The sequence below is a fragment of the Candoia aspera genome, chromosome 4, assembly GCF_035149785.1.
Source record: "Candoia aspera isolate rCanAsp1 chromosome 4, rCanAsp1.hap2, whole genome shotgun sequence".
NCBI lineage: Eukaryota > Metazoa > Chordata > Lepidosauria > Squamata > Boidae > Candoia > Candoia aspera.
In genome coordinates this window covers 65,157,032-65,184,173 of record NC_086156.1, presented here as the reverse complement: position 1 = coordinate 65,184,173, position 27,142 = coordinate 65,157,032, and the positions used below count along the sequence as shown (strand labels likewise).

The window sequence follows — 27,142 nt, the reverse complement described above, 5'->3', positions numbered from 1 at the left end:
CTTCTGAAAAACCTTGCCAAGAAAACTGCAGGGACTTGACCAGGCAGTCTCCAAAAATTGGACATGATTGAACAGATTAAAAAAACAGTACCTGGTTATCTGGGTGAAGGCTGCTGGAGAGGATGTGTTTGGGTCTTTTTATTTCCTTCTTAGCTTTTTTATCTTTTGAATGGTATATAAATGTGGTTTATCTATTGATGGCTGATTTGTCTGAATGCCAAGCTTCCAGGAATTCCCTAGCATTTTGGGATTTAGCTTGGTCTAGGATGCTCACAGTTTCCCAGTTGAAACTATGGTTGAGTCTGTCCATGTGTTATGAGATTAAGGAGTTTTCATTGTGTCTTCTGACTGCTAGTTGGTGTTCGTGGATGGGCTCTACTAGTCTTCTGCCTGTCTGTCTTACATAGTGACTGCTACAGTCCTTACATTGTGTGTTGTAGATGACTCCTGTTTTCTTCTTGGGCTATTGGGTCTTTTGGGTTAATTAAGATGTTTTGAAGGGCTTTAGTTGGTTTGTGTGCTGTGGTAATGCCGTGTGGTTGTAACCGTCTGCCGGTTTTTGATGTTTTTGATGTATGGTAGTGTTATCCTTTTCATAGTTTGCGTTGGTTATGCTGCAGTGGGTTGAGCGGTCAGGCACTTTTTGATAAAGTTGCGTGGGTATCCATTTTGTTGGAAGATGTTGTATGGGTGGTCTGTTTCCTTTTTCTGGTGTTCTGGGTTGCTGCAGTGCATTTGTACTCATCTGAATAATGTTCTTACACAGCTCCTCTTGTGGGAGGTTGGGTTGTTACTTTGGTAATGGAGCACTTGGGTGGTGTGGGTTGTTTTTTGATAGACTTGCATTTCTAATTTGCCATTGCTTCCTCTGCTGATGAGGATACCCAGAAAGAGTTATTTTGTTGTTGTTTTCTTCTTCCCCTGTGAATTTTATTCCTTTGAAGATGTTTATTTATTTATTTATTTTATCAGACTTTATCACCGCCTATCTCCCTCCCAAGGAGGGACTTTGGGCAGTTTACAATAAAAACGAAGTTAAAATCAAAACAATTATAAATACAATAAATACACTAAAATAAAATATGATGGAGTCTAGATGGCTGAGAGTTCTTATCAGTCCATGAGTGTAGTACGTCCATCAAAAATCAGTCTAGGGTGCTAGCCATCCCCAGGTATGGCTATTCTCTCTCCCATTCCAAGCTTGCTGGCAAAACCAGGTCTTTAATCTTTTTCGAAAGTCCAGGAGCAAGGGGGCTTGTCTCACCTCTGGGGGAAGGATGTTCCAGAGGGTGGGAGCTACTGCAGAGAAGGCACACTTCTGGGACTCCGCTAGATGGAATTCTTTTACAGATGGGATCCGTAACATGCCCTCCCTGCATGACCGGGTGGGGCAGGTCGATGTAATAGGGATGACACAGTCCCTCAGATATCCTGGTCCCATGCCATGTAGGACTTTAAAGGTGACAACCAACACCTTGAATTGGACCCAGAAGCAAACTGGAACCCAGTGCAGCTCATGCAACAAAGGTGTTACACGTGCAAATCTTGGGGCATCCAAGATTGTCTGCACAGCCGCATTCTGGACCATTTGTAGCTTCTGAATATTCTTCAAGGGTAGCCCCATGTAGAGTGCATTACATGGGAGATGACCAGGGCATGAGTGACTGTTCGAAGGGCCTCTCAGTCTAGGAAAGGGCGTAACTGGCACACAACACGAAGTTGTGCAAAGCCCCTCATGGCCACAACTGCCACCTGCTCTTCAAGCAGGAGTCGTGAGTCCAGGAGGACCCCCAGGTTATGCACCGGGCCTGTCTGGGGCAGTGCAACCCCATCCAGCACTAAAGATGACAATTTCCCAGAATCCGAGGGGCCATTAATCCACAGCCACTCCGTCTTACTAGGGTTCAGTCAAAGCCTGTTGTACCCCATCCAGGCCCCTACAGCCCCCAGGCACCTAGAGACGGTGGTCACAGCATCACTTACTTCACCAGGGATGGAGATATACAAGTCAGTATCATCGGCATACTGATGATACCTCATCCCATGGTGACGGATGATCTCACCCAGAGGTTTCATGTAGACTTTTAAAAGGAGTGGAGAGAGTACCAAGCCCTGCGGCACCCCACAAAGTAGGGGTCGCGGGCCGGATCTCTCGCTCCCTACCAACACCAATTGGGACCGGCCCTGGAGGAAGGAGGTGAACCAGCGTAACACTACACCGCCCACCCCCAACTCCCTGAGCTGCCCCAAAAGGATACCATGGTTGATGGTATTGAAAGCTGCTGAGAGGTCAAGAAGAGCAAGGATGGATGAACTGCCTCCATCCCACTCCCGCCAGAGGTCATCCGTAAGTGCAACCAATGCCGTTTCCATCCCATATCCGGTCCTGAAACCTGACTGAAAGGGGTCTAGATAATCCATTTCATCCAGGATCCTCTGGAGCTGCAATGCCACCACTTTCTCAACCACCTTCCCCAAAAAGGGAAGGTGGGAGACTGGACTAAAGTTGTCCAGTACACTAGGGTCCAGCAATGGTTTCTTAAGGAGGGGGCGCACCAGCGCTTCCTAAAAGGCTGCTGGAAATACATCCTCTCTCAAGGATGCATTCACCATCGCTTGGACCCAACCACACGTCACCTCCCGAGCTGCCAGGAGGGGCATGGATCTGATTGGCAAGTGGTGGCATTTACAGTCCGGAGGATCCTGTCCACTTCCTCGGGCTCAACAGGATCAAACCGTTCCCAGATAACCAGGTAAGAACATTCCCCAGGCATCTCCACAGACCCTGCCTCACACTGAGTCCAACTTGGAACGGATCTGAGCGATTTTATCCTGCAGATGCCTGGAAAACTCCTCAGCTTGGCCCTGTAGATGGATCTCTGAATCCCTTTTCCCCAAAAGGGATCAAGTAATTTTAAACAGGGCTGCCGGGTGGCATTCCACGGATGCAATAAGAACAGAGAAATACTGAGAAAAAAAAAATGCTGCTCTTACCGCCACAAGGTAGGCCTTAATAGCAGCTCTAGCTTGTGTTCAGTCAGATTCGGTCTTTGTCTTCCTCCAGCAGTGCTCTAGGCATCTCTTAATCCTCTTCAGAACCCTCAGCTCCTCCATAAACCATGGGGAGTGTTGGGTTTGATGGGATAAGAGAGGCCACATAGGCACAAACCTGTCCAAGGCCTTGGCTGCCTCCCTATTCCAGGCAGCCTCCAGGGCCTCCACTGAGCCATGCAGCAGATCTTCGCGTATAATCCCCATCTCCCTCTGGAACCCTACCGGGTTCATTAGTCGCCAGGGGCGGACCAATCAAATGAGTCCAGCCTCCCTGCGGTGGGGGGCAGCATAGGAGAATCTCAGGCTCGCCAGGGCGTGATCTGACCATGACAAAGGGGAAGGATGTACTGCTCCCCTCAGATCACATTGCCACTGCTCCGACATGAAAACTAAATCTGGGGTGAGGCCACTGTCCTGAGTTGGGTCCCAAATAATCTGAATCAAGTCCATGGCCACCATGGTGGTCATGAACTCCTGAGCTGCCTCCAAGGCCCGTCCCAGGGACGGCAGGTTGAAGTCCCCCAGAACCATCAGTTTGGGGAACTCCACTGCCAACCCCAAAACGGCCTCCAGCAGCTCAGGCAGGGAGGTCGCTATGCAGCAGGGAGGCTGGTACAGTAGCAACACCCCCAACTGTTCCCGGGAACCCAACTTGAAAAACAGGATCTCACAGCCGGTCACTTGTGGAGCATGGCCCCTGAAGGCCACCAGAGATTCCTGGATGACAACAGCCACCCCTCCTCCCCTGCCCTGAAGTCTTGGCTGGTGCCATACTCGAAACCCAGCCAGGCACATCTCCACAAGAGGGACACCTCCTTCCGGGCCCAGCCAGGTTTCAGTAATGCACACTAGGTCGGCACCCTCCTCTGCGATCAAGTTGCAAATGAGGGGGGCTTTGTTGTTAACTGACCTGGCGTTACAAAGCAGCAGCCGGAGGTCAGGTCCACTGTGGGTCTGCTGACCAGGACCTGGGTCTGAGCACGGAGGGCCGGAACACACCACCAGTAATAAACACCTGGGGTGTCTTCCCTGTAGATGGCCTGCCCTCCGGCTCCCATCATAACATCCCTGGCCTGTCACCACCTCGATGTTGTTGATTGTTTCATATGTCTTTTCTAGTTGTTACTTTTTTATTATGACAAAGGTGTCATCTGCATACTGGATCCAATATTTTCCTTTGGTTTTATGTGTGGGAATGCTATAGTTTCTAGATTCTGCATTACGGTCTTTGCTATAAATCCTGAGAGTGGTGATCCCATGGGTGTTCCTCTGATTTGTTGGTATATTTGCCCATCAAACTGAAAGTAGGTAGTAAGGCAAAGGTTGAATGAGGTCCATGATTCTGGGTATTTCAATCTTAGTGTATTTGGCTAAGTTAGGTCTGTTGTGTAGTACTGCTGCCATGGATTCTTTTGCTAGTTCTGGATCTATAGACATAGTGCTGTGACTTTGAATGAAACCATAATTTCATCTTCTATTTTTAGGTTTTTAATTTTCTGCAGCTGATAGAACGTTCACTCCCATCTGTGAGATGTCTAAGCTTTTTTGTAAGTTCTTTGGCTATGCCAAGTTCTTTGGCTACATAGAACCCCACACTCACTAGTGCTGATGATGTTACTTAGTCGGGTAATGAAGCATCTGCAAGCAAACAACCAAGCTCAGAGAGCACCAAGAGCTCCACAAAAATAAATGTTTTCCTTCTTTTTTGCCTTACTGCAATACAAGGCAATTAATGCCTCAAAATTTTCCTTTGACTAATTTTATGAACAAATATCTTCCATCTCCTTTCCTGTTCTAGAGAAAGGTACCAGATCTATGTGCCTTTTCTTTAATGGAGAAAGATTGCTGGGATGAGGAATGCAAGCAACTTAAAAGCAAGAGATGTCCAACAAAAACTGAATAGTATTGTCCCCAGGAGCAATGGGATGTTGTGTATCCAGTACAAAACAAGAACAAAACATGGGGGAGGGGAGACAAAATTGACCTGCTTGAGTTTTTTATAATATTCTGAGGAAACCAGAACTGAATAACTAAATATTTGAATAATTACACATCTGTTAGGGTTAAAAATGTACTACAAGATTTTGGTTCCACTTGTTTCTTCCTATATTAAACTCAGATGAGAAAATGCTATTAAGGAAGGGGGCTAAAACAGGGCAACTGAAAAACAAGAACATTCCAAAAATATCTGCCTGCCCCACACACTCTCACAGGGACAGCATCCTTTTAAATCTTTTCACCTTATAGGACCTAGAAAGCATGCCTTTTCTGTGACTGCCCCTGTTCTCTAGAACAAATTATCTACCCCTTCCCCCCAGGCCCCAACTCTCCTTGCCTTTAGGAATGCTGTTAAGACATGGCTTTTCCCCTAAGCATTTTGGGCCAGTTGAGTGGAGTCCCTTTTTGGCTGTTTTTATTATGGTGCTTGATCACCATTTTATATTCTGTATTCCATATTCATATTTACGTATTGTGTATTTTTGTATGTTATGTTATCTTTTTTAGTTTATCAGAGTTGGGCATCCTTATAAATCTAGTAAACAAACAAATAAAAATAAAATAGAGACTCAGTCCCAGGTGACTGTTGAAGCTTTGTTCTTGTTCAGTCGTTGTGTCCGACCCTTCGTGACCCCATGGACCATAGCACGTCAGGCCTTCCTGTCCTCCACTGTCTCCCGGAGTTTACTCAAATTCATGTTCATTGCATTGGTGATGCTATCTAACCATCTCATCCTTTGCCGTCCCCTTCTCCTTTTGCCTTCAGTCTTTCCAAGCATCAGGGTCTTATCCAGTGAGTCCTCTCTTCTCATTAGGTGGCCAAAGTATTTGAGCTTCTGCTTCAGTATCTGTCCTTCCAATGAACAGTCAGGGCTGATTTCCTTTAGGATTGACTGATTTGACCTCCTTGCAGTCCAAGGGACTCTTAAGAGTCTTCTCCAGCACCACAGTTCGAAAGCATCAATTCTTCAGCACTCAGCCTTCCTTATGGTCCAACTCTCACAGCCATACAACACTACTGGGAAAACCATAGCTTTGATTATTTGGACCTTTGTCAGCAAGGTGATGTCTCTGCTTTTTAATATGCTGTCTAGGTTTGTCATAGCTTTCCTCCCAAGGAGCAAGCGCCTTTTAATTTCATGGCTGCGGTCACCGTCCGCTGTGATCTTGGAGCCCAAGAAAATAAAATCTGTCACTACTTCCATTTCTTCCATTTCTATTTGCCAGGAAGTGATGGGACCAGATGCCATGATCTTAGTTTTTTTAATGTTGAGTTTCAAGCCAGCTTTTGCACTCTCCTCTTTCACCTTCATCAAGAGACTCTTTAGTTTCTCTTCACTTTCTGCCATTAGGGCAATATCTTCTGCATACCTGAGGTTGTTGATATTTCTCCCGGCAATCTTAGTTCAGGCTTGTGATTCATCCAGCCTGGCATTTCTCATGATGTACTCTGCATATAAGTTACATAAGCAGGGTGACAAAATACAGTCTTGTCGTACTCCCTTCCCAATTTTGAATGAAGCGGTTGTTCCATGTCTGGTTCTAACTGTTGCTTCCTGACCCGCATACAGGTTTCTCAGGAGACAGGTAAGGTGGTCTGGTACTCCCCATCTCTTTAAGAATTTGCCACAGTTTGTTGTGATCCACACAATCAAAGGCTTTAGCATAGTCAACAAAGCAGAAGTAGATGTTTTTCTGGAACTCTCTTGCTTTCTCCATGATCCAGCAAATGTTGGCAATTTGATCTCTAGTTCCTCTGCCTCTTCGAAAACCAGCTTATAGTTCTGGTAGTTCTCAGTTCACATACTGCTGAAGCCTAGCTTGTAGGATTTTGAGCATAACCTTGCTAGCATGTGAAATGAGCGCAATTGTATGGTAGTTTGAACATTCTTTGGCATTGCCCTTCTTTGGAATTGGAACGTAAACTGACCTTTTCCAATCCTGTGGCTACTGTTGAGTTTTCCAAATTTGGGGCATATTGAGTGCAGCACTTTAACAGCATCATCTTTTAGGATTTTAAATAGCTCAGCTGGAATACTGTTATCTCCACTAGCTTTGTTGTTAGTAATGCTTCCTAAGGCCCACTTGACTTCACGCTCTAGGATGTCTGGCTCAAGGTCAGTGACCACACCATTGTGGTTATCAGGGACATTAAGATCTTTCTTGTACAGTTCTTCTGTGTGTTCTTGCAACCTCTTCTTAATCTCTTCTGCTTCTGTTAGGTCCCTGCCTTTTTTGTCCTTTATCATGTCCATCGTTGCACAAAACGTTCCCTTGATATCTCCAAATTTCTTGAAGAGATCTCTAGTCTTCCCCATTCTATTGTTTTCTTCGATTTCTTTGCATTGTTCATTTAAAAAGGCCTTCTCATCTCTCCTTGCTATTCTCTAGAAATCTGCATTCAGTTGGTTATATCTTTCACTTTCTCCCTTGCTTTTCGCTTTCCTTCTTTCCTCAGCTACTTGTAAAGCCTCATCAGACAGCCACTTTGATTTCTTGCATTTCTTTTTCTTTGGGATGGTTTTAGTTGCTGCCTCCTTTACAATGTTACAAACCTCTGTCCATAGTTCTTCAGGCACTCTGTCTACCAGATCTAATCTGTTAAATCTATTTATCATCTCCACTGTATATTCATAAGGGATATGATTTAGGTCATACCTGAATGGTCTAGTGCTTTTCCTTGTGTTCTTCAGTTTAAGCCTAAATTTTGCAATAAGAAGCTCATGATCTGAGCCACAGTCAGCTCCAGGTCTTGTTTTTACTGACTGTATAGAGCTTCTCCATTTTTGGCTGCAAAGAACATAACCAATCTGATTTCGGTATTGACCATCTGGTGATGTCCATGTGTAGAGTCGCCTCTTGTGTTGTTGGAAAGGAGCGTTAGCTGTGAACAGCGTGTTCTTTTGACAAAGCTCTATTAGCCTTTGCACTGCTTCATTTTGTACTCCAAGGCTGAACTTGCTTGTTATTCCGGTTATTTCTTGACTTCCTACATTAGCATTTCAATCCCCTATGATGAAAAGGACATATTTTTTTGGTGTTAGTTCTAGAAGGTGTTGTAGGTCTTCATAGAACCAGTCAACTTCAGCTTCTTCAGCATCAGTGGTTGGGGCATAGACTTGGATTACTGTGATGTTGCATGGTTTGCCTTGGATTTGAACTGAGATCATTCTGTTGTTTTTGAGGTTGTACCCCAGTATTGCTTTTCCCACTCTTTTATTGACTATGAGGGCTACTCCATTTCTTCTAAGGGATTCTTGCCCGCAGTAGTAGATACAATGGTCACCTGAAGTAAATTCGCCCATTCCCATCCATTGTAGTTTGCTGGTTCCCAAGATGTTGATGTTCCATCTCATGTTTGACCACATCCAGCTTACCTTGATTCATAGATCTTACATTCCAGGTTCCTATGCAATATTGTTCTTTACGGCATCGGATTTTCCTTTCATTTCCAGACATACCCACAACTGAGCGTCCCTTCGGCTTTGGCCCAACTGCTTCACTCTTTCTGGAGCTACTACTGTAGTAATTGCCCTCTGGTCTTCCCCAATAGCATATTGGACACCTTCCAACCTGAGGAGCTCACCGTCCGGCATCATATCTTTTAGCCTTTTGATATTGTCCATGGGGTTTTCTCGGCAAGGATGCTGGAGTGGGTTGCCATTTCCTTCTCCAGAGGACCACGTTTTGTCAGAACTTTCCGCCATGACCTGTCCGTCTTGGGTGGCCCTGCATGGCATAGCTCATGGCTTCATTGGGTTACGCAAGCCCTTTCACCATGACAAGGCAGTGATCCATGAAGGGGCTGTTGAAGCTTACAGAAAGCCAAAATACTTTATAAAAGTGACATTAGTGCAGTAATTAAAATCCTGGGTTTAGATTGGGAAATCTCTATATCATGTCCATCATCAACCAAGGACTCCTTCGTGATTTCAGGACAATTATTTTTTTTACAGTTACAGTAACTCACAGGCTTGTTATGGGAAAAACTGGAGGAGGAAATGCTATGGTTGCCACTTTGAATTTCCAGAATAAAAGGTCAGCGGAATGCACAAAGTTCCAGAACTGAGAATGGTTGTTGGTCTCAGTAATAATGAAGGTTGAGGGAAAGAAAATGACAAGTAGAATGGAGGGAAAGAATTAATTGGTCTTCTTGAGCCTTTTTGCATTTATGGAATTTGCTGGAGGATGTGATGATAAACTGCAGGACAACTCTCCAATGTAATTTATTATTGAAATGACAAAGAAAATGTGTTTTTTTGTTCTGTGACATCATGAAAGATGCACAGTAATCATTGATTTTTATACCACATGTTTTATTCTGTACTTTAATGCTGAAGCAACAGCAAAGCTACTTTTGATGGCTGATGTGTTGACATTATTCCTTACCTAATGTTGCTTTCTATCCTTTTCTGTCCTATTCCTTGTCCCACTGGTAGACAGATGAAGAAGATAACATTGAGGTATGATTCTGGGAAAGAGCATGATCTATTCAAACCTTCTGTATGCTGTAAGATCTACTGATAACAAAGGCAGTTCACTAGGAATGCTTTATTACCATGCTTTGTGGCTGGAATCCTTACATCTGCAATTCTGTATTTTCTTAAATGGGAGTAAGTCCTTTTGAAGTTAATGAGACTTATTTCTGAGTAGGAATGCATAGGATTGCACTAATAGACAACAGTATGTTTAATGTCTAATATGGCTCTTTTTCTTTCAACTTTTTGACTGTAATTGGTTATCCGAAAAGCATGGCAAGACTAAGCATTATAGGAGATAGATTTCTGCCCATTTGCCACAAAGATTGCTAAGCCTAACATTTCACCTTGTTATAATTGCATTAGTTATAGAGATTGTGACCATCATCAAATACAGGCAGTCCTCATTTAGCCACTGCAATCCATTCTGGTCACATGCTCGCTAAGCAACATGGCTGCTAAGTGAACCACATGACAGAGAGAGAGAGAGAGACTGCAAAGATCACTGGTTGCTGCCATCTCATTTATATAAAATTCTCTCACGCAGCAACGCCAGTGTTACTCTCATTCTGGCGTGTGTTGTCAGGTACCAAAGTTTGGGCATAAGTGCATGCATTGGTCAGAAAATGATCTACTACCATTTATTACCATTGTATTTGCAAACAGTCATTAACTGAGGTAGTCACTAACCAAAGACTGGCTGTATTACTGGAACAGAAGGGGTTGTTATGGCAATTCTACAGGGTGAATTGAAGTGGAAAAAACAGGTGATACCAAATAGCATTGATCTTTTCCCCTATTCATATCATCTTCATGATGGGGGTGGTAGGAGTGGGGGAACACCCAGTAAGGAATGCAACAAAAATAAACAACTTTATACAGGCTAAGCACAAACACCAGAAGAAAGCAATGGAGTGCAAAAATGTATCCTACTGCAGGTTGCTAACACTGAGGGAATTCACACTAGAGGTTGCACGTCTTATCTTTCCATTATTTAGTGGTCTGTCCTTGTTTTCTTTCACTTAGCTTCTGCTAGATGTAGGTAATTTTGACAGATCTCTGCATCATAGGAAATGCATCATTTAATCATTTCCACTTTAATAAGCCAACAGAAGTGCCATCAGATGACTTTGCCCATTGTAGCTCTGCATGCATCATTTTTCTGGGCTTGTGTCCTGCCAGTTAAGGGTTAGAAAAATGAGGTAGGCTTTTCCAAATATGAGCAATTCTTAATTTCACACTCTGTAGAAAAGCTAGTAGTCCATTATGCTTTAATACACAGTGCAATGTGAAATTGCCTTTGTAATTAATGAATGTTTTCTAACATTGCTATGTAACACAGTACTGATTTAAAAAAAAAACAGCTAATGACACACATTGCCTATAAAATGTTAATTTAAATGTGATCTTAGAAAGATTTTTTGAAGATCTGTATAAACAATTGGATAAATGTTAGCTTTTTCCTTAGTCATATTTCAGGTTAGCAATTACCTCTCCATATGTCATAGGGAATTTTTAAATTTGCAATTAATATTGCAAATAACCTCTGAATAAGGTTTATATTAATACTTTTCTTGGATCACTACATTCTTTCAAAAGTGAATATGGTTTTATCTTTTTAGGAAAAAAAACTTGCCTGCCATAATATCAGATTAATTAAAATGTATTACAATAATCACCAATTTTTATTAGATATATATTCTGACTTTCTTTTATAGTATGCATACAATTCCAAGGTATTTTCTCATTCAGATCAGTCTAGCTTAACCTTAACAAGTTTCATGCATCCTGTACCTTCAGAGGCTCTATACAGTGCTGATAGACAAGATATACAACTTACAACCAGAATCTAAAATGTAGGAACCAGTAACAACTGATACATTTTAAATGTCTATAAATGACATTGGTAAACCTATTTAGGTTAGAGACTAAGAGCCAATAATAGAAAAGATGTGATCTAAATCTGTGGTTTTCGATATTATAGAATAAATGCTCTTAGAGCAAAGCTTCCCTAGTAAGCGAAGAGTGTAAAGGTCCAAGCTAGAGCTGTATATTTGGTTGGAAATAAACAATAGAACATGTTTCATGTGCTTGTCTGCCATAGTCAGGATGCAGACAAGGAAAACTGTAAAAAACTGAAGTTTCAGGTCCATCTTTAAGGGGCATCTTGTGTAAAACTTATTACAATGAATACTTTCCTAGCTGAAAAAAAAGTATATCAGGAAGAAATTATAGGTAACTCTAGTGCTGCCCATTTTGAAAAATATTTATTTTCTTGAGTTATGGCATCTAATAATTTTATGGGTTTTTTGTATGGATAAGAAGATAATGTGACTTAAGAAAAGACAAGATGGTTGAAATGATACCCAGTAAAGGAATTAAAATAGCAGGAAAACCAGGGAATATAACACCCATGGCTTCTGTTGTATATACTAAAACAAATAAGGGAAACAAGCAAAGTGAATTTGAGCTCCGTTCAAGGGAAGGGTTGATAGTTATAATTGAGTGAGACTCACGAACAGCAAATACAGTAGCAGTTAAAGAGTGTACCTTGTTCAGTGTAATGCAGTCATAAAAAGAGAGAAAGTAGCATTCACTATTGCTTTTACAAAGACATCTGGTTATGCAATTATGACAGCTTGGGCTTTTGCATGACATGAAATAGATATTAAATATGTAATATATTTTATTTCATAAGTAATCTCTTGTGAGAAAGGATAGACCAAAAGTTTAAGCACAAAGCAAAAGATGAATGCTTTTCTTGCACACTCGTTTAAAAAAAGACAAAGAAGCAGTAGAAGTAAAAATAGAAGGTCTACTCCTGAGTGGCAGTTCTTGTATCTGGATAATATATACTTTGGAAGCTGTTTATTACAGATCACTGAGACAAATAATAATGGAAGACTTTAGTTGCAGTCTATTGGTTGGAAACTAGGAAGAAAATGTTTAGTAATTTAATGCCTAGGTTTTATGCCTTCCAGAAAATGAAAGCAAAAAAAAGGGGGGGCTGCTAATAGGCTAGATACTTGCAAATAGGGAAGAGCTGACTGGTGAAATTATGAAAGCAATGGAATAATGAGTGAAAGTAGAGTTCCATTATCTTGGAATAATGATAAAGATTAAAAAGATGATCAAGAAAGGGGTAGTAAAAAATGCCAAAAACGGTTTTGGAGTGTTGTCTATTCGGAGCAGGTAGAACTACAGTATAATGGTAGATACATTATGTTGGAGGTCCAAATCCAGAAGCAATGACTCTTCAGCACCTCAGGACCACTTCATAAGATCACTTCCTTGTGCCTTTCTTCCCAGGCACATTAGCACAGAGCACATGCTCCTGGACTATATTCCTGTAGAATGAAGATGCTAGATGCTAAGTTTTGCCTCTCCCTACAAATGTTGTTTAGGCCGCACTGCAATGGTCAGCAGGAAGATCTGGAAGAGCAAAGATATCACCCTAAATACAAAAAGCAGACTAGTTAGAGGAATAGTCTTTCCCATAATGATGTATGGGTGTGAGAGTTGGACAGTAAGAATGGATGACTGAAGAACTGGCACATTTGAATTGTGGTGCTGGCGTAGATTATTACGTTTACCATGGACAGTCAGAGTAACCAACAGAGAAGTGCTGGACCATATAAAACCTGATGCATCATTAGAAGCCAAAATTGTAAGACTACGGCTGACTTACTTTGGCCATGTCATACATGCAAACTCACTAGAGAAGTCGGTGATGCTAGGAATTGTTAGCAGAACAAGAAGAAGGGGCAGGTCAAGAATATACTGGCTCGATACCATCAAAACAGATACCAAGATGAACAACCAGCAATTGAAAGAACCCGTGCTTGATAGGGCTGCATGGAGAGCTCTCATCCATAAAGTCACCAAGAGTCTGACACGACTGAATGGTTAAAGCAGCAGCAACAAATGTTGTTCTTACACATCTACTTTCTGTAACCAGTTTTACTTATCCTTGCTTAGTTTAATTTCCATTCTCAGGAATGCTCACAAGTGCACAAAGAACACTTTAGCTCCAACAGTATTCTGTCTTCACTGATGCACAAGGAGATTCCATAAAGATAAAGGTAAAAGTCTCCTGAACAGCCAAAGAAAATGTTAGGGGGAAAATGCAGTTTTTTTTCACAATTGGAGACAAGAAAGTTTCAATCGTTGGAGAAATTGGAAGAACCAGAATTCTCTCTTGGTCCTTCAGGATGAAAATGCTTCTGAAGTCTCAAGGAACTGCCTTTCTTTTGGAAAAAAAGAGACCTGCAAAATGAGGACCAGAGCAAACAGCCTAGAATGCTGCAAGTAACAGAGCATTTGGGATAATCTGCCTGATGGTGAGTGAGTCCCTTATTGTGCATTTAAGGGATTTAGATCAAAACAAAGACATCTGGAAAATCTTACATGAGAAAAGATCCAGTCTCTAAAATGCATTTTTTCAGAAAGCTATGCAACATGCATCTGGAGGAGGATGGAAATCTAAATCCATATATAAATAAAATAAAAGGTGTTGCAAGTCAATCTGAGTGGCTAAACTTGCCTTTACTGGAAGAAACACTACTTGCCTTCATTCTTTCCCTAGAAGTTGCCAAGCTGTGGTATGCACCATAGAAATGAAAGAGGAAGCAGATAAATGTTTTGTGCTTAATTACTTGCAAGGGTATAATCTGCCTAACTTTAAAAAGCAAGATGAGTGTGAAAAGTTCCCTGTGCAAGCACCGAGTCATGTCTGACTCTTTGGGGGGGATGCTGCTTTCAGCTTCCCCCCCCACAAAAAAAACAAGATGCAGTTGTTAAAAATCTGTTTGAATGACCAGGAGAAAAGAAAGGAAATGTTTCCTTTGCAGTAGTACAGATCATTACAAAGAAATTGTCCTAGGAAAGAGAGACAAGACAGACCCTTTAGACTGCATTCATATGGGGTGATTCACCAGGCAAGGATAAGAAAAGGCCAGAATGGAAATAGAGCAATGAATGTGAGAACAAATGCGCCACCAAATAGCATATATTTTGATTCTGGCACAACTTCTAATCTTATCAAAGAGGATGGTTTGTTGAATTAAATGAATATAAATGTATTATTTACTTGGCAAATGGGTGAAAAAAAATCACCTCAGCCAGAAGAGATTCTGTTCTACATTAGGCAAAGGCAAATTGCCCAACTATCAGAGCTACCTTTTAAGTTCCAAATCTGGAATCAAGTCTATTCTCAGTAAAACATATCACAGAGAAGGGATGTGATACAAGATTTAAAGGCATTCATTCTTTAAGATACCCTCCAGAAGAATGGACTATTTGAATTAAACTGTGCAGAAGATAAAGCAGTAGCAGGAAGGAATTGCAACCACAAAATTGTAACCAAATGTCACAGAAGAATAGGGCAAGAGACCAGATGCTATTGGTAAATTAGAAAGTTAGCCAAAGGTGTAAAGTTGCAGCCATGTGTGAATCCAGGTGTGCAGACCAAATGCATTAATCCAATATATGTGAAGAAAAAAGAAAAAGAGACATTAGAATTTGTTCACAACATTTGTAAGCCAGTGAATATCACCAAATTGTGTGGAAACAAATATTTCCTAACTTTCGTTTTACACAAGATTTACATTTTCCTACTTGCTCAGTGAAAAAAGTCAAGTGTTGAAGACATTTAAAGATGAAGGAGGTTAGTAAGCAATAAATTTGAGAGAAAGCCTTGGCTACTGTGCATAGACAATGGGGTTTTAAAGTATATGCATATATGCCAAGAGAAGAGAGAAGCAAGCTGAACTGCAGATGGGAGGAAGTGAACATTGCATACACACACACACTCCAAGGGATCCTCCCACAAAAAACATTAAAGTATGCAACATTGCTTATTTTGATGACAGGAGGAAAGAGAATAATAATAAGGTGTCAGATTTTGTTCCCCATGTCCAGGCAGAGACCAAGTCCTTACTGCATGCCCCAGACTCAACTGGTACAGCCAGAAGGGGAAACTGATTAAAAGGGTTCCACAGCAAAAGCTACTCTACATTACCACTAGGGAGCAAATGGAAGAACTTCCCACAGGAAAGAACATTAAAGGATGACAGCTACTGAAGAAGACAAATGGGGAAAGGATGCAAAAGAGACGCGTATCACTATATGCAAGAAGAGGAACTCATTGAACTGAAGTACTGCCCATCAGAAGGCACACTAGCAAAGAGCACGTACTCTGAGACTCCCCTGCTGGTGGGATGTAGCTACCTAGATGTTAGGCTTTGCCTATCCCTATAAGGTACTCCTGTAAATAAATCTCCTTACTGTTATAGTAATAAAAACTACTGCAGTTACTCTTGCATTGGTTGGATTCCCACTCTCAGGAATGCTTACATGCACACACACAATACTTCCACTTCTGATGTCTTGGAGGAGAATATAAAGGGAAAAGTAGTAATGGAACACCCAATTCATAGATTTGAAAAATACGAAAGGACTGTCACATCACATCCTAGGGAACTAAACAACTTCATAAAGTAGCAGTCTCTGTCTATTAAGTTTTGCAATTTTTTGGGGACAGGTTATGTATTGCAAGACTGGGAATGGGGAGATATCCCCATCTTCTAAAAGGAGAAAATAAAGAATCCAAGATACTAACACCAGCCAGCTTGACACCGATAACTAGAAAGATAATGAAAAATGAGTATTTCAATATAAAAGAATCATCACAGTAATGAGAATGACAATATACCTGGATTTCATAAAGGCATTTAACAAGGTAATGTATGATATTATTTTTAGCAAAATAATAAAATACGTCACAGAATTCTGGTGTGAAGTTCTCTAAAATTTTTATATAGTCATTATCTTGCTATACTCCAGGACTTTTATCTACTGAAAAATTAGAAAGTAATTCAACCTCCATTTTAGAATTCCTTGATACCAATTTTATTTATTTTACAGTATTCAATATGTTTTAAAGTTTGCCTAAAAATTATTCTAGTCAATCCTGGGAAGTGAGAACAAGGCATTCTGGACATACATGGGAACAATCAACATGTAATCTCTCATCATGAATGGATTAATTTTTTTTCTTATAATCTATAAATTTAAAATTCCTGAATTCAAATAAATAATACTTTCTGTTCTACTCCCACGTCATTGTTTTCAGGCTATTCAAACACTATTATATTTGAATCAATTATTTTTCTTCAAAAATGTATCTTCATAATGATAACTTTATGTTTATATATATACTGTATGTTATCTCCTGGAACTTTTAAAACTGTATTAGATTCTTAGAAATGTAGCACGTATAAAATCTACCAAGGATTGTCCTCTTTCTTTATTGATCTAGAACTGAACAGTTAAATCTAAAAGTGATTCCTTTTTTTTCTTTTTTGACAGTCTGGAAAATTCTCCAGTAGCTCTCCTACACCTCACAACCAATTGCAAGGGCTGCAGGATGCTGAAGATGCTGTAGAACATGAGAACATGAAAGCTGTACTGAAGACATCATCTCCAACTGGAGATAACACTGTGTTAGGGATACGCACACGATGTAGGGCCAATCGAGGTGAATAATTTGGATTTACATAAGGAGTGGTGATTCACTCCAATGATGATGATGATGATGATGATTACACATATATTGAGTGATGAATGTAGCTGGGATGCAGATTTATAGAAGGCCACTGTTAGTTCCAGTAATTCTGGCTAAATTAAGACACAATGCATATGAGTACAACATAGATAATCAGATTTTTCTGCAGAGTATGGGTTTGTGTTGTATTTTAATATATTATGAGCAGATGTTCTTAACCTAGGGTCCACAGATTTCAGGTTTTCCATGAACTTGGATGGGGACAAAATTACAACTTTATTTTTACTATGTTATTTTATGCATTTAAATACATTTTTCTGTAAAGGAATCCATAGGTTTCTCCAGAAACCTCAAAGAGGTCCATGACACAAGAAGATTAAAAATCCCTGATTATGAGAGAGATTTTCAATACTACATATCAAATTATGACTTATAAGCAAAATTTCTCTGGAATATTTTATATGGGGCAGGTGTACTGGGATAACTGATGCTTCTGAAGTTAGAAACACAGTATAGTGGTATATCAGTAGGAACAAAGCTCTGTAGGAATCATTGTTTCTCCTTTAAGCTGAACTAGAGGCCTGTGTGTGTCTGTGGACAAAGATAGTCATGCACACAGACAGTTATGAAGTATGACAAGAGAACTCAACCTTTGATTTCCCCATTTCTGGGATAGGGCAAAATTCTTTTGTCAAGGTATCTGTTGGTAGTGGTGTTTCTGGCAAACCCAGAAGTAGTCTATCTTATTCATTTATTTTTATGGGGCTTTGTAAATACCTAAAATGCACAGAATATGACCTATGCCTCCCATGGGGTGACAGTCTAATATACTCAACCATGTTGAATATAAATTCATTAAATATTTTGTTTCCATTTTCCAGGCCATGTTGATTCATGGAACCCTGGCAATGATGACTTGTCTAATGCTACAGAAGATGCAGCAGATGAGATAATGGATCGTATTGTCAAGTCTGCCACGCAAGTGCCAAGTCAGCGTGTAGTGCCCAAAGAAAGAAAGCGATCAAGAGCAAACAGGAAGTCAAGTAAGTTCAACAGATAAACTAGGGATCATGGCCTATAAACAAAACAAAAGAAAAGAACAGATTTCAGGAATGGTGAACTGACTCCTTTTGGATTCTCCCCCCATCCACACCACGCACACAGGCAATTTGGTTGGGTAGAGGATGCCTTGCCTCCTATGTCAGAACTCTCCCTCCTAACATTTCTCTCTCAGTCAGTGACTGAGAGAAGTCACTCTCATTTGTTTGTTGCATTTATATCTCCTCCAAAAACCCAGATGGCTTACATAAGGAGCTCCTTTTATTTTCTCCCCATAACAACTCTGCAAGGGAGGTTGGGCTAAGGAAGAGTGACTGGCTCCAAGTTTCAGTGAGAAAGGATAAACTTTCAGTGCAAGTCCAAAACCTTAACCACCACATGTTACTGGAATAATTCAAGTAACTGGTGTGCTTTTCTCACACCTCCTGGTACCATTGCCTTAGCCAGTTCACACAGAAACCATTTTCCATGAGAACATTGTATCTTTTTGCCTCTTCTTCAAAATTGTATTCTCCACATACTGTACAGTCTGAAATATTCCAAAACAAAGCTTTCTACTTCTAGGGCTCCTTTATGCAAGTTCATTCATATGTTCACACAATGCAGAGCATAAGGGTGTCTGTGTGTGTGTGTGTGTGTGTGTGTGTGTGTGTGAACAAGGTATATTTACAATGCTTAGTATTAGGACTGAAAACTAAGTTCCACTGGGAACTAAGAAGTAATCTATTAATAGGCTGTGAAACCATCATAAATAGTATTCTGTCTGCTGTGCAATGGCTTGATTCCACACTCAGATATTTATGTGTACAATACACCAATTGTTCGGTTCAGGAAAGTAACGCTTTGTCTTTACATTTGTACTTGCTTTTCAGTTTGTGATATTGCCCTGGTCATATATTCACATCAGAGAGAGAGAGGGAGGGAGGGAGGATAATACTTACTTCTGAGTGCTCCCATATAGGATTGTGCAGCTTGTCGTAGTACATTCATTCAATCTTTTTCTTTCTGTTTCTGATTGCACAGTAAGGAGGACACTTAAGAGTGGGCTGACTCCAGAAGAAGCCAAAGCTTTGGGTCTGATGGGCACTTCAGAGATGCAAGTGTGATGACAGCAATCAAGTCTGCTAGAAGAAAAAACATCTTCCTCTTTCTTTCTTTCTTTCTTTCTTTCATGCACGCATGCCATCAACAGTCTTTTAAGTTCAGCACCCCTCTGCCAGTTTCAGCTGCTATTTGTTTTACCCCATTGCTGCATAACACTGAAGCAAATAATAAACTCAGAGGGCTAATTTTTTAAAAGTATGTAACTGGCCACTACAAAAATACGTTACGGTAGCAGAAGATCAATTGAACATTGTGTCACACTCATTCTGTCATGCTGCATTGATATAGCCTTGGAGAGAGTTGCCCTTGGGCCATCTTGTATTGTGTGAACAGGACCGCAACTAGGGTGGGCAAGCAGGGCATGTGCCCCGGGCACCGCGCGGGGGGGGGCCAAAATGGGCGCGGAATCCATGTTTGCCCTAGGTGACGCAGACCCTAGTTGCAGGCCTGTGTGTGAAAGGCGTTAATGCTCATTTTCCTTGCAGCATATTGCAGTAATTGTAAAGCATTATGTTTTATCAATTCTTTAAAGAATTTTTCTTGACATTACTACTATCTTTCTAAAGGCAGAGAAATATACTTCGTTATTTTTACCTTTTCACCAAGAATGTAAAATATATGTCAATTTGTGCATACACACATGTACACCTATAGAATCCAGATGCCTATAATGTTCCTTTTTATAAAAATTCACTGATTTGGAATTCTGCTAGGATAGCACATAAATATCTCCTGTCACTCAAGCATAAAAATAAAAGACAAGTTAAATTATACCAGAATAGTTTGAGACAAAATACTATTTCCTATAAAGGTTTAAATGGGAAAGGAGTGCTCACATGGAGGCCCATTAAGCTGCTTTCCTCATTCAATTTCAGTTTCAATAAGGAAAACAATTGCTTTAAATATCAAACTTGTTCCACACCATCTCACCAATGGCATTCTTTTAACCTCAGTAGAGTTTAATGGTGATGACCTTCCAGGCTTTTGAACAGCTGCACTAGGCAGCTCACAGGCAAGCTGTGGAACAGAGCAGACTATATTCACCTCTGAAGATGCCAGCCCCAAATAATTAGACCATGGCCTATTAGCTCAGAAGCTCAGCACCATTGGATTGACACTGACCATGAAAGTCTGCATCAATATACTGTATTCTGTAGAGTTTGCTTCTAGAAGTAAATAATCTGTCATTTAAAGAATATGTTTGAAGTTTCATTTCACATACTTCCATGAGTTACATTAGTTTCCAAGAGATACATAACCAGATTGGAAAATTAGAAGAATCAAGGGTTTTTAATGGGTTGGTTTAGGTTTTATGAGTATGGCAACGTGAAGGAACTTTTTACATTGAAACAGGATTTTATGCTAGTAGCAATTGTCTAGCATTGGTCAAATGTGGGTTGGGGTTGATAAGCCTTGTAATATTGTACATTATTCTGGAGGATTCTACCAACAACCTTTATACAGAAAGTATTGAATATACAATCGTTAAAAAAATAATGTATACTTCTTTATGAATGAGAGCCAGCATCATATAGTGGTTAAGGTGCTGGACTAGGAGTGGGGAAATGCAGATCCTAGTCCTTCCTTAGGCAATGAAGCCAGGTGGTGACCTTTGCTCCAGTCACTCCCTCGTAGACCTGATCAGCATCAAGTGCTGTGACAAGCTAGTTAAGGAAACAAAAACCTTTGTCAGATCATGCACTGAAAGCTTTGCTATGTGAACTAGGTAAGCACAGTGCAAAACAAGTGGACCCCACAGTAAGCGGGACAAGCAGAAGGAAGAACCATCTGTACCTCTTTATCTCTAATAATGTCTCTCACTTGACTGTTTGATTTTGTTCTGCAATTTACTTGGACCTATAGGGATGTAACATGGAACTGGAAAAGGTTCCACTGGGCTGCAGAATTACACATTTTCCTCCTGATGCACTACTTTTTAGTGATTCTACGGTGACCTGTAAGTACTTTGGTAATAAACCTAGTTGCTGTGTTTTCAACTAGAAAGAAGGCATGATTAGTACAATGAATGATACTGATCTTTTTTCTTTTTGTTTCAAAAGGACTAAATTAATTTTGGGTATTGGTTTTCTAAATTGTAGCCATCAGAAACATTTTTGTTGCTCATATCAGGGCTTTGCAGTGCTTCAAATAATTCAGGAAAGGTACTTCAGAGCATGAATGAGCATTTGTTAGCAATTCTTTAAAGCTGGGCAATCTGGTGCCTGCTTTAAAGAGTTGCAAAGAGGTGCCAAGTTCACATCCTCCACATACTCAGAGCACATTTTTGGAATCCAAAGCACTGCATAGTTCAAATAGCAATAAATACTTACAAATGTTCAAAATGATATCAATAAAGGGAAAAGACCCACAAAACAATGTTTAAATTATTAAAATACTGTAAGTGGGGTCATATGACTCTAAGTGCAACAATAGAGTTTCAAGAATTTCAGTGCTATCCTGATAGCAGACAACAGAAATGTTTGTATCTCTTCATCGCCTTCCTGGTGAGACTTTTTCTATGTTTTCATCCTATTGCCAAGCCTTCCTGCCTCATCTTCTTTTCAAATTTTCTGATACCTGAATTTCTGTATTTTGGAAAGATCCAGCTTGACTTGGAAAGGGGAGCATGTGGCTTTGTCTCCAAGATTGGAGCCATATTTCTCACTTTTGCAGAAAAAGATCCAAGGAATCCTATTTCTTATGGATTGCTGGCTACCAAAATACATCACAATTATATTTGTCTACAATTTCTTCAAATAAACGTAAAGGGTTAATTTAAAAGAATTAAAAGTGCTAATCACAGTATAGAGAAGTTTCCAGAGGTAAGCAAATTGCCATCCTAAATTGTTGCATTGATCTATTTTACCATTGATCTATTTTTTTATATTACAATATATTTTGTGTGTCATTTTTCAATCTTATGCCAAATGCATCTCCCATGTAGTTTGCCTGTTGGATTATTCCTTTGCATCTTGTGACTGACAAGACTTTGAATGTACTCCTAATGAAAGTGGTCATGATTTTTCTGTTACCCGCCAGAAATCAGGACACCAACTGAAATTCATATATCAGTAAAATATTCTCCAAGATGCAATGAGCATTAGTTGGTGAGTGAAGGCCAAACAACCCCATTTAAAAGACTGCAGGTGGAAAAAAGAGACAGAGAGAGAGAAAGGAAGATCTCTGAAAATTAAGAGTGGAAATTCTGTTTCCAGGTAGCTGAGGACTGATTTTCTAAATTTACAAAAAATAAAGGTAATTAATCTTGCCACTTCCAAATGACGGTCTTTTCTTCAGAACCTCGCCTTTTACCACACTGTGTCCATAGGATTGTGAAAGAGAAACTGGTGAGATGCAGCATGAGGCACTCTGCACGAATTCCTGCTCACCACTTCCTAAAATCCCAGGGGAAGTGGCATCATCTAACCCTGCTTCCAAGGCATTTTTGGAAGTGCAGCTGTTGAAGCTGCAGAGTCAGCCTGGCATTTCAGTGAAAGATGCAAGGCATTTTTTTAATGAAAACAAAAAATGGAAGACTTCAGCCATTTCAAATAAACAACAGCACTCTCATCTCACTAGACAATTAGCCCAATATTGCAAGAGGAGAATGTTTTGGGGAAATGGGTGGAATTGTTCTTTTAGTCTTAGTTTGTCTTTAATAAACCAATTCCAGTGTTCCTGTCCTGCTCATTTTGGAATGTTTCTCTCAAGCAACAATTCATAAATGTGTCCAGTGTTGTTATTTCTTTGATGAAGAGACAGATTAGCATTTATTAACTGATACAAAAAAAGGCAAAAAATGTATCCCAGCTTTGAATGTAAACTGTGTCCAAGTAACTTCTATCTACCCATACTGAAGAGTAATTATCAGTGTACTATGTAGCTACTAAGGCTTCTAAGCTATGCTCAGAAATGCCCAAGGAAATTCCACATTATAAAATGTTAAGACCATGATGGAACATACATTTTTTACTTGTTGCTGCTTTGTAGGTTTTTTTAAGTCACCAAATACCTTTAATTAATCCATTTTCAAACAGACATGCATAAAAATGGAGAATTCACCATACACAAAAACAAAAGGGGAAAATGTTACATAGGTAAATACATAAAATAAAACAAAAACTAATTACAACTATATCCCAAGTTCACCTGACTTTCAATTTTGACCAAGCCTATCCAGTTCGAAAACATGCAAATGTGAGTAGATTAATTGGTACCGCTTCGGCGGGAAGGTAACAGCGTTCCGTGAGTCATGCTGGCCACATGACCCGGAAGTGTCTATGACAACGCCGGCTCTAAGGCTTAGAAACGGAGATGAGCACCGCCCCCTAGAGTCAGACACGACTGGACTTTACGTCAAGGGAAACCTTTACCTTTACCTACTATCCAAAAGTTTAAACGTACAAGATTGTTGATGTTTATATAACGAGAGAATAGTTTTGTCCATTGAACTCAAACTGTCATTTTCTTGCAAGCCTGGCAGTGCAATCCTAAAGCCTGAACTCAAGAGTTCAGTCATCTTAGTTCCAGGAACATGTGTATAGAGTTAAAGCTTTATGAGCTTTTCTGAATTCAGCTAAAAAGGATATTGTATTAAAATTGTATGGATAATTTAACAAAAATGAATTTAAAAGATTCACTAAATGTAACGAAGAGGTTTATGTTTTGTGTAGAAGTGCTAAATATTTTGGCCCTTTAAAAAAAAGATCACAAACCTTTGCTTGTGTGCTGAGCCTGGACCCGAGCAAACACTCATTTTTTTCGCACATGGTTCAGTCTCCCTTTTATCCGGAAAGTCTGCTGCTAATGGTTATACATTGCTGCTTCAAGCAATGGTGTTTGGGATACTGTTTGGGATTTGCAAACAAATCCAGGTTGAAGGCACTATGTTGTTCATAGTTGTCCATGATTTTTTACTGGTGCAGCACTTTGTATTGTTAAGGCTTTGAAAATTATAATCCACTAAAATATTTTATAATAGCCTTTATTAACTTCAGTTAACTCTTAAGTCAATCCCCTTTTTATTAAACCTTGATTCAGAAGGGCATAATGTGATTTTAAAATTATTTATTTTTAAACTGTATGTTTTCTGACTGAATACTGAAGGGTTACCATGGTTTCATATCTTTCCACCCTCTCCCAAACTTTGTTTTGCACAATAAGAAACCCATCCGTAACCACTGATAGCCAAGAATTCAAATACCATTTTAAGGATGTAATTGAGACTGTCCTGGAATTACTGAAAAAGGACATGAGAAATACAGACACTGCAATCCTTACATGAACTAAGCACTGAGTTAAGTGGGGCATGTTCTTAGTTAAAATTAAAGAGAAATATCTTAGCTTTCTTAGTAGTTTACATTGGTAAATGTAGGGAAAAATAGGAATTTATAAACTTTCACTGAGTAGTTCTATAGAAGAAGACTATAGAATCTGAGTTACCTTTCCATTTATTTCTATGGTTTCTTACACACCAGTGAATTTCAGTAAATTTGTTGTTATGCCTTGACTTCATTTTTCAGAGAGAGCGGAACTGAGATTCATTGTTTAATTATTTAGGAAAATTCTGATCTATCCAGTTTATGAAGGCAAAGATTAAACAATGAAACCAGGAAACAGTATAAAAAGTTATTTCTACAACATATTTACTGTACTTTGGATGTGGTTCCCGTTAAATGGTTCTAAATATGATATGACATGGAATTATATTTAGTAAGCTAGTATTACACTGATTTATACAAATGTGTAAATACTATAATAAATACAACTTACATACAAGAAGAAAATTTTAAATTATTTTTGAAATGCTTTGTTACATTACAACAATCCACTAAGTTTTAATAACAGAGAAATATAAGGCTCTTTTATAAAATAAAGCATTGTGATGTTGGATTATATTTCTCTTTGTAAGGATTGTTTTTTGATTTCTCATGTCTTATTTGTGAGCTGTGTATTTTTTTATAAAAAGTTTGTAAAGTAGAAAATAATAATAATTAGAGAAAAGATAACTACTGTAAAATGTGAACATGTTAATAGTCTTTTTTCTTTGTGTAGTATTGTGTAAAATAAGCATTTTACCCAGCAGTATTATTCTGTGAATTCAAAGACCCAACCATACATGATCAAAAATATATTTTAAAAAACACACAAAAATACAGAATGACAGAAATTCATATACATATATAGATAGGAATGATTTATTGTTATTTTGATTATATGCACAATCTTGTAAACTGATTAATTCAATTAACTTGGAATTTAGTACATCCCCAGAGTTTTACTTAGTTCTGAAGTATAGTTCTAAATTCATTTGTTTGGAAATAAGCCTCATTCAGCTGAATGGGGTTTTCTTCTGAAAAGAGTAATAGAGGATATGAAGAACTGAATTAATTTTTTCTGAATTTATTGCATACAAGAGCACATTTAAACTATGTAGCCATCTTCATTCAGTTTGGGCACTACTCTGAGTTTAAATCAGGTTTTACAGCACTTGTCATCGATCTCTGCTCTCAAACTCCTTATAACTTTTAGATTATTTTTTTTCCTCCTGGGTCATTCAGCGTTGGAATATTGGTGTAATTGAAAATTCATTTATATTATGTACATGCAATCGTTTTATGGTGCAGTTTTTTTTCTCTTCCTGGATAGAAAGGGGCATATCTGTTTTGGTTTCAATCCTTAACCAGACTAAAAATGGCTGGATATCTGGCTTTTTGTTTTTACAATTCATTTTAATGTTACAAAAAAATTCTTGTTTTCATTGGCTGTAACATCACTGCCTGAAAGAAATCATCACCACCATAGAATGACTGGGAATGTTGATGGAAAGTCAGAGCAGAAATAATAGCATTGAACATAGAGAACAAAATGCAGTAAGTTACTGGCAATGGGGAGAATGGAAATCGAGGGCTGGAAGTAAACAGATCAGTGAAAGGAAATTAAGATTCACTAGACAGTCACAGAAAATCAATTTATGGCTTACAGCAAGTGAGCAAAATGTGTTCCTGTTAAACATCTGGCCCAAATTTTGAAATGTAGTCTACATCTAACCTTACAAAGGTATCTTGCTGAGATATCTTGAATTCTAAATATTGAAGAGTGTGGATAAATGTTAACTGTGGGAAATACCAGAGCATTAAAGTTATAGAACATACACTCAAATATAGTTGTCATATCTTGTTTCTTTGTTACATACAGTTTTATCATAATGCAAAAGCAATTAAAGACATGTTCTGATTTAGAAAATCTGCATAAATTCAAGTGAGTGATACGACACTTTTATAGAAACATTCAGTACCCCATATTTACACACCTACAGGAGTTTTCCAAATATATAATTTTGCAACTTTTAGTAAAACACACCAATGGCAGCATTGAAAATTAGGATGAATTTAATTAACAAATTTGTCTCTATGAGGGAAATTATTTTTCAGTGGATATGATTACCTATGATTGCTCAGAGCCCCCTTGGACATACTTGAAATGTAGTAATTTTCCATAAGTAAATCTTAAAGCTCAATTCCTGGTGACATCATAATCCCTTCCATGTAATTTTCTTTGAAATAATACTGAACTATTTTCCCATTTCCCTCTGCCAGATTATATTTTTATACTACTCAATCTAACCTACCCTCTTGGAATTTCTTGTTGGACTCCCATCTCAAGTACTAACCAGGTCCCACTGTGCTTAGCTTTTTGGAATCAAATTTAGATAAGAGTCAATGCATTCTCATGACCATTTGATGGCATTTGGGGTAATTAAGAAGGTGAGTTCAGCTATTAGATAGTTTTCTGATTTGCTGGCTGGCCCCAGAACATCAGAGATGGACTGTTTTGCTGGATTGGACAAAGCAATAATTAGACTTCTCAAAGAGGCTAGCTTTCA

At 39.2% G+C, this 27,142-nt stretch overlaps 1 protein-coding gene across 1 annotated transcript in view; it reads left to right on the top strand.

The window, feature by feature from the left end:
- FHOD3 (formin homology 2 domain containing 3) overlaps positions 1 to 20,030 on the top strand; it is a 311,906-nt gene extending 291,876 nt beyond the window's left edge. Inside the window, exons 24-27 of the mRNA XM_063300332.1 lie at positions 9,492 to 9,515; positions 16,899 to 17,067; positions 17,976 to 18,137; positions 19,177 to 20,030. Of these exons, the coding sequence (XP_063156402.1) occupies positions 9,492 to 9,515; positions 16,899 to 17,067; positions 17,976 to 18,137; positions 19,177 to 19,259 (438 nt within the window). The 3' untranslated portion in view covers positions 19,260 to 20,030. The remainder of the gene's footprint in view (positions 1 to 9,491; positions 9,516 to 16,898; positions 17,068 to 17,975; positions 18,138 to 19,176) is intronic.
- The last annotated feature ends 7,112 nt before the right edge of the window (positions 20,031 to 27,142 follow it).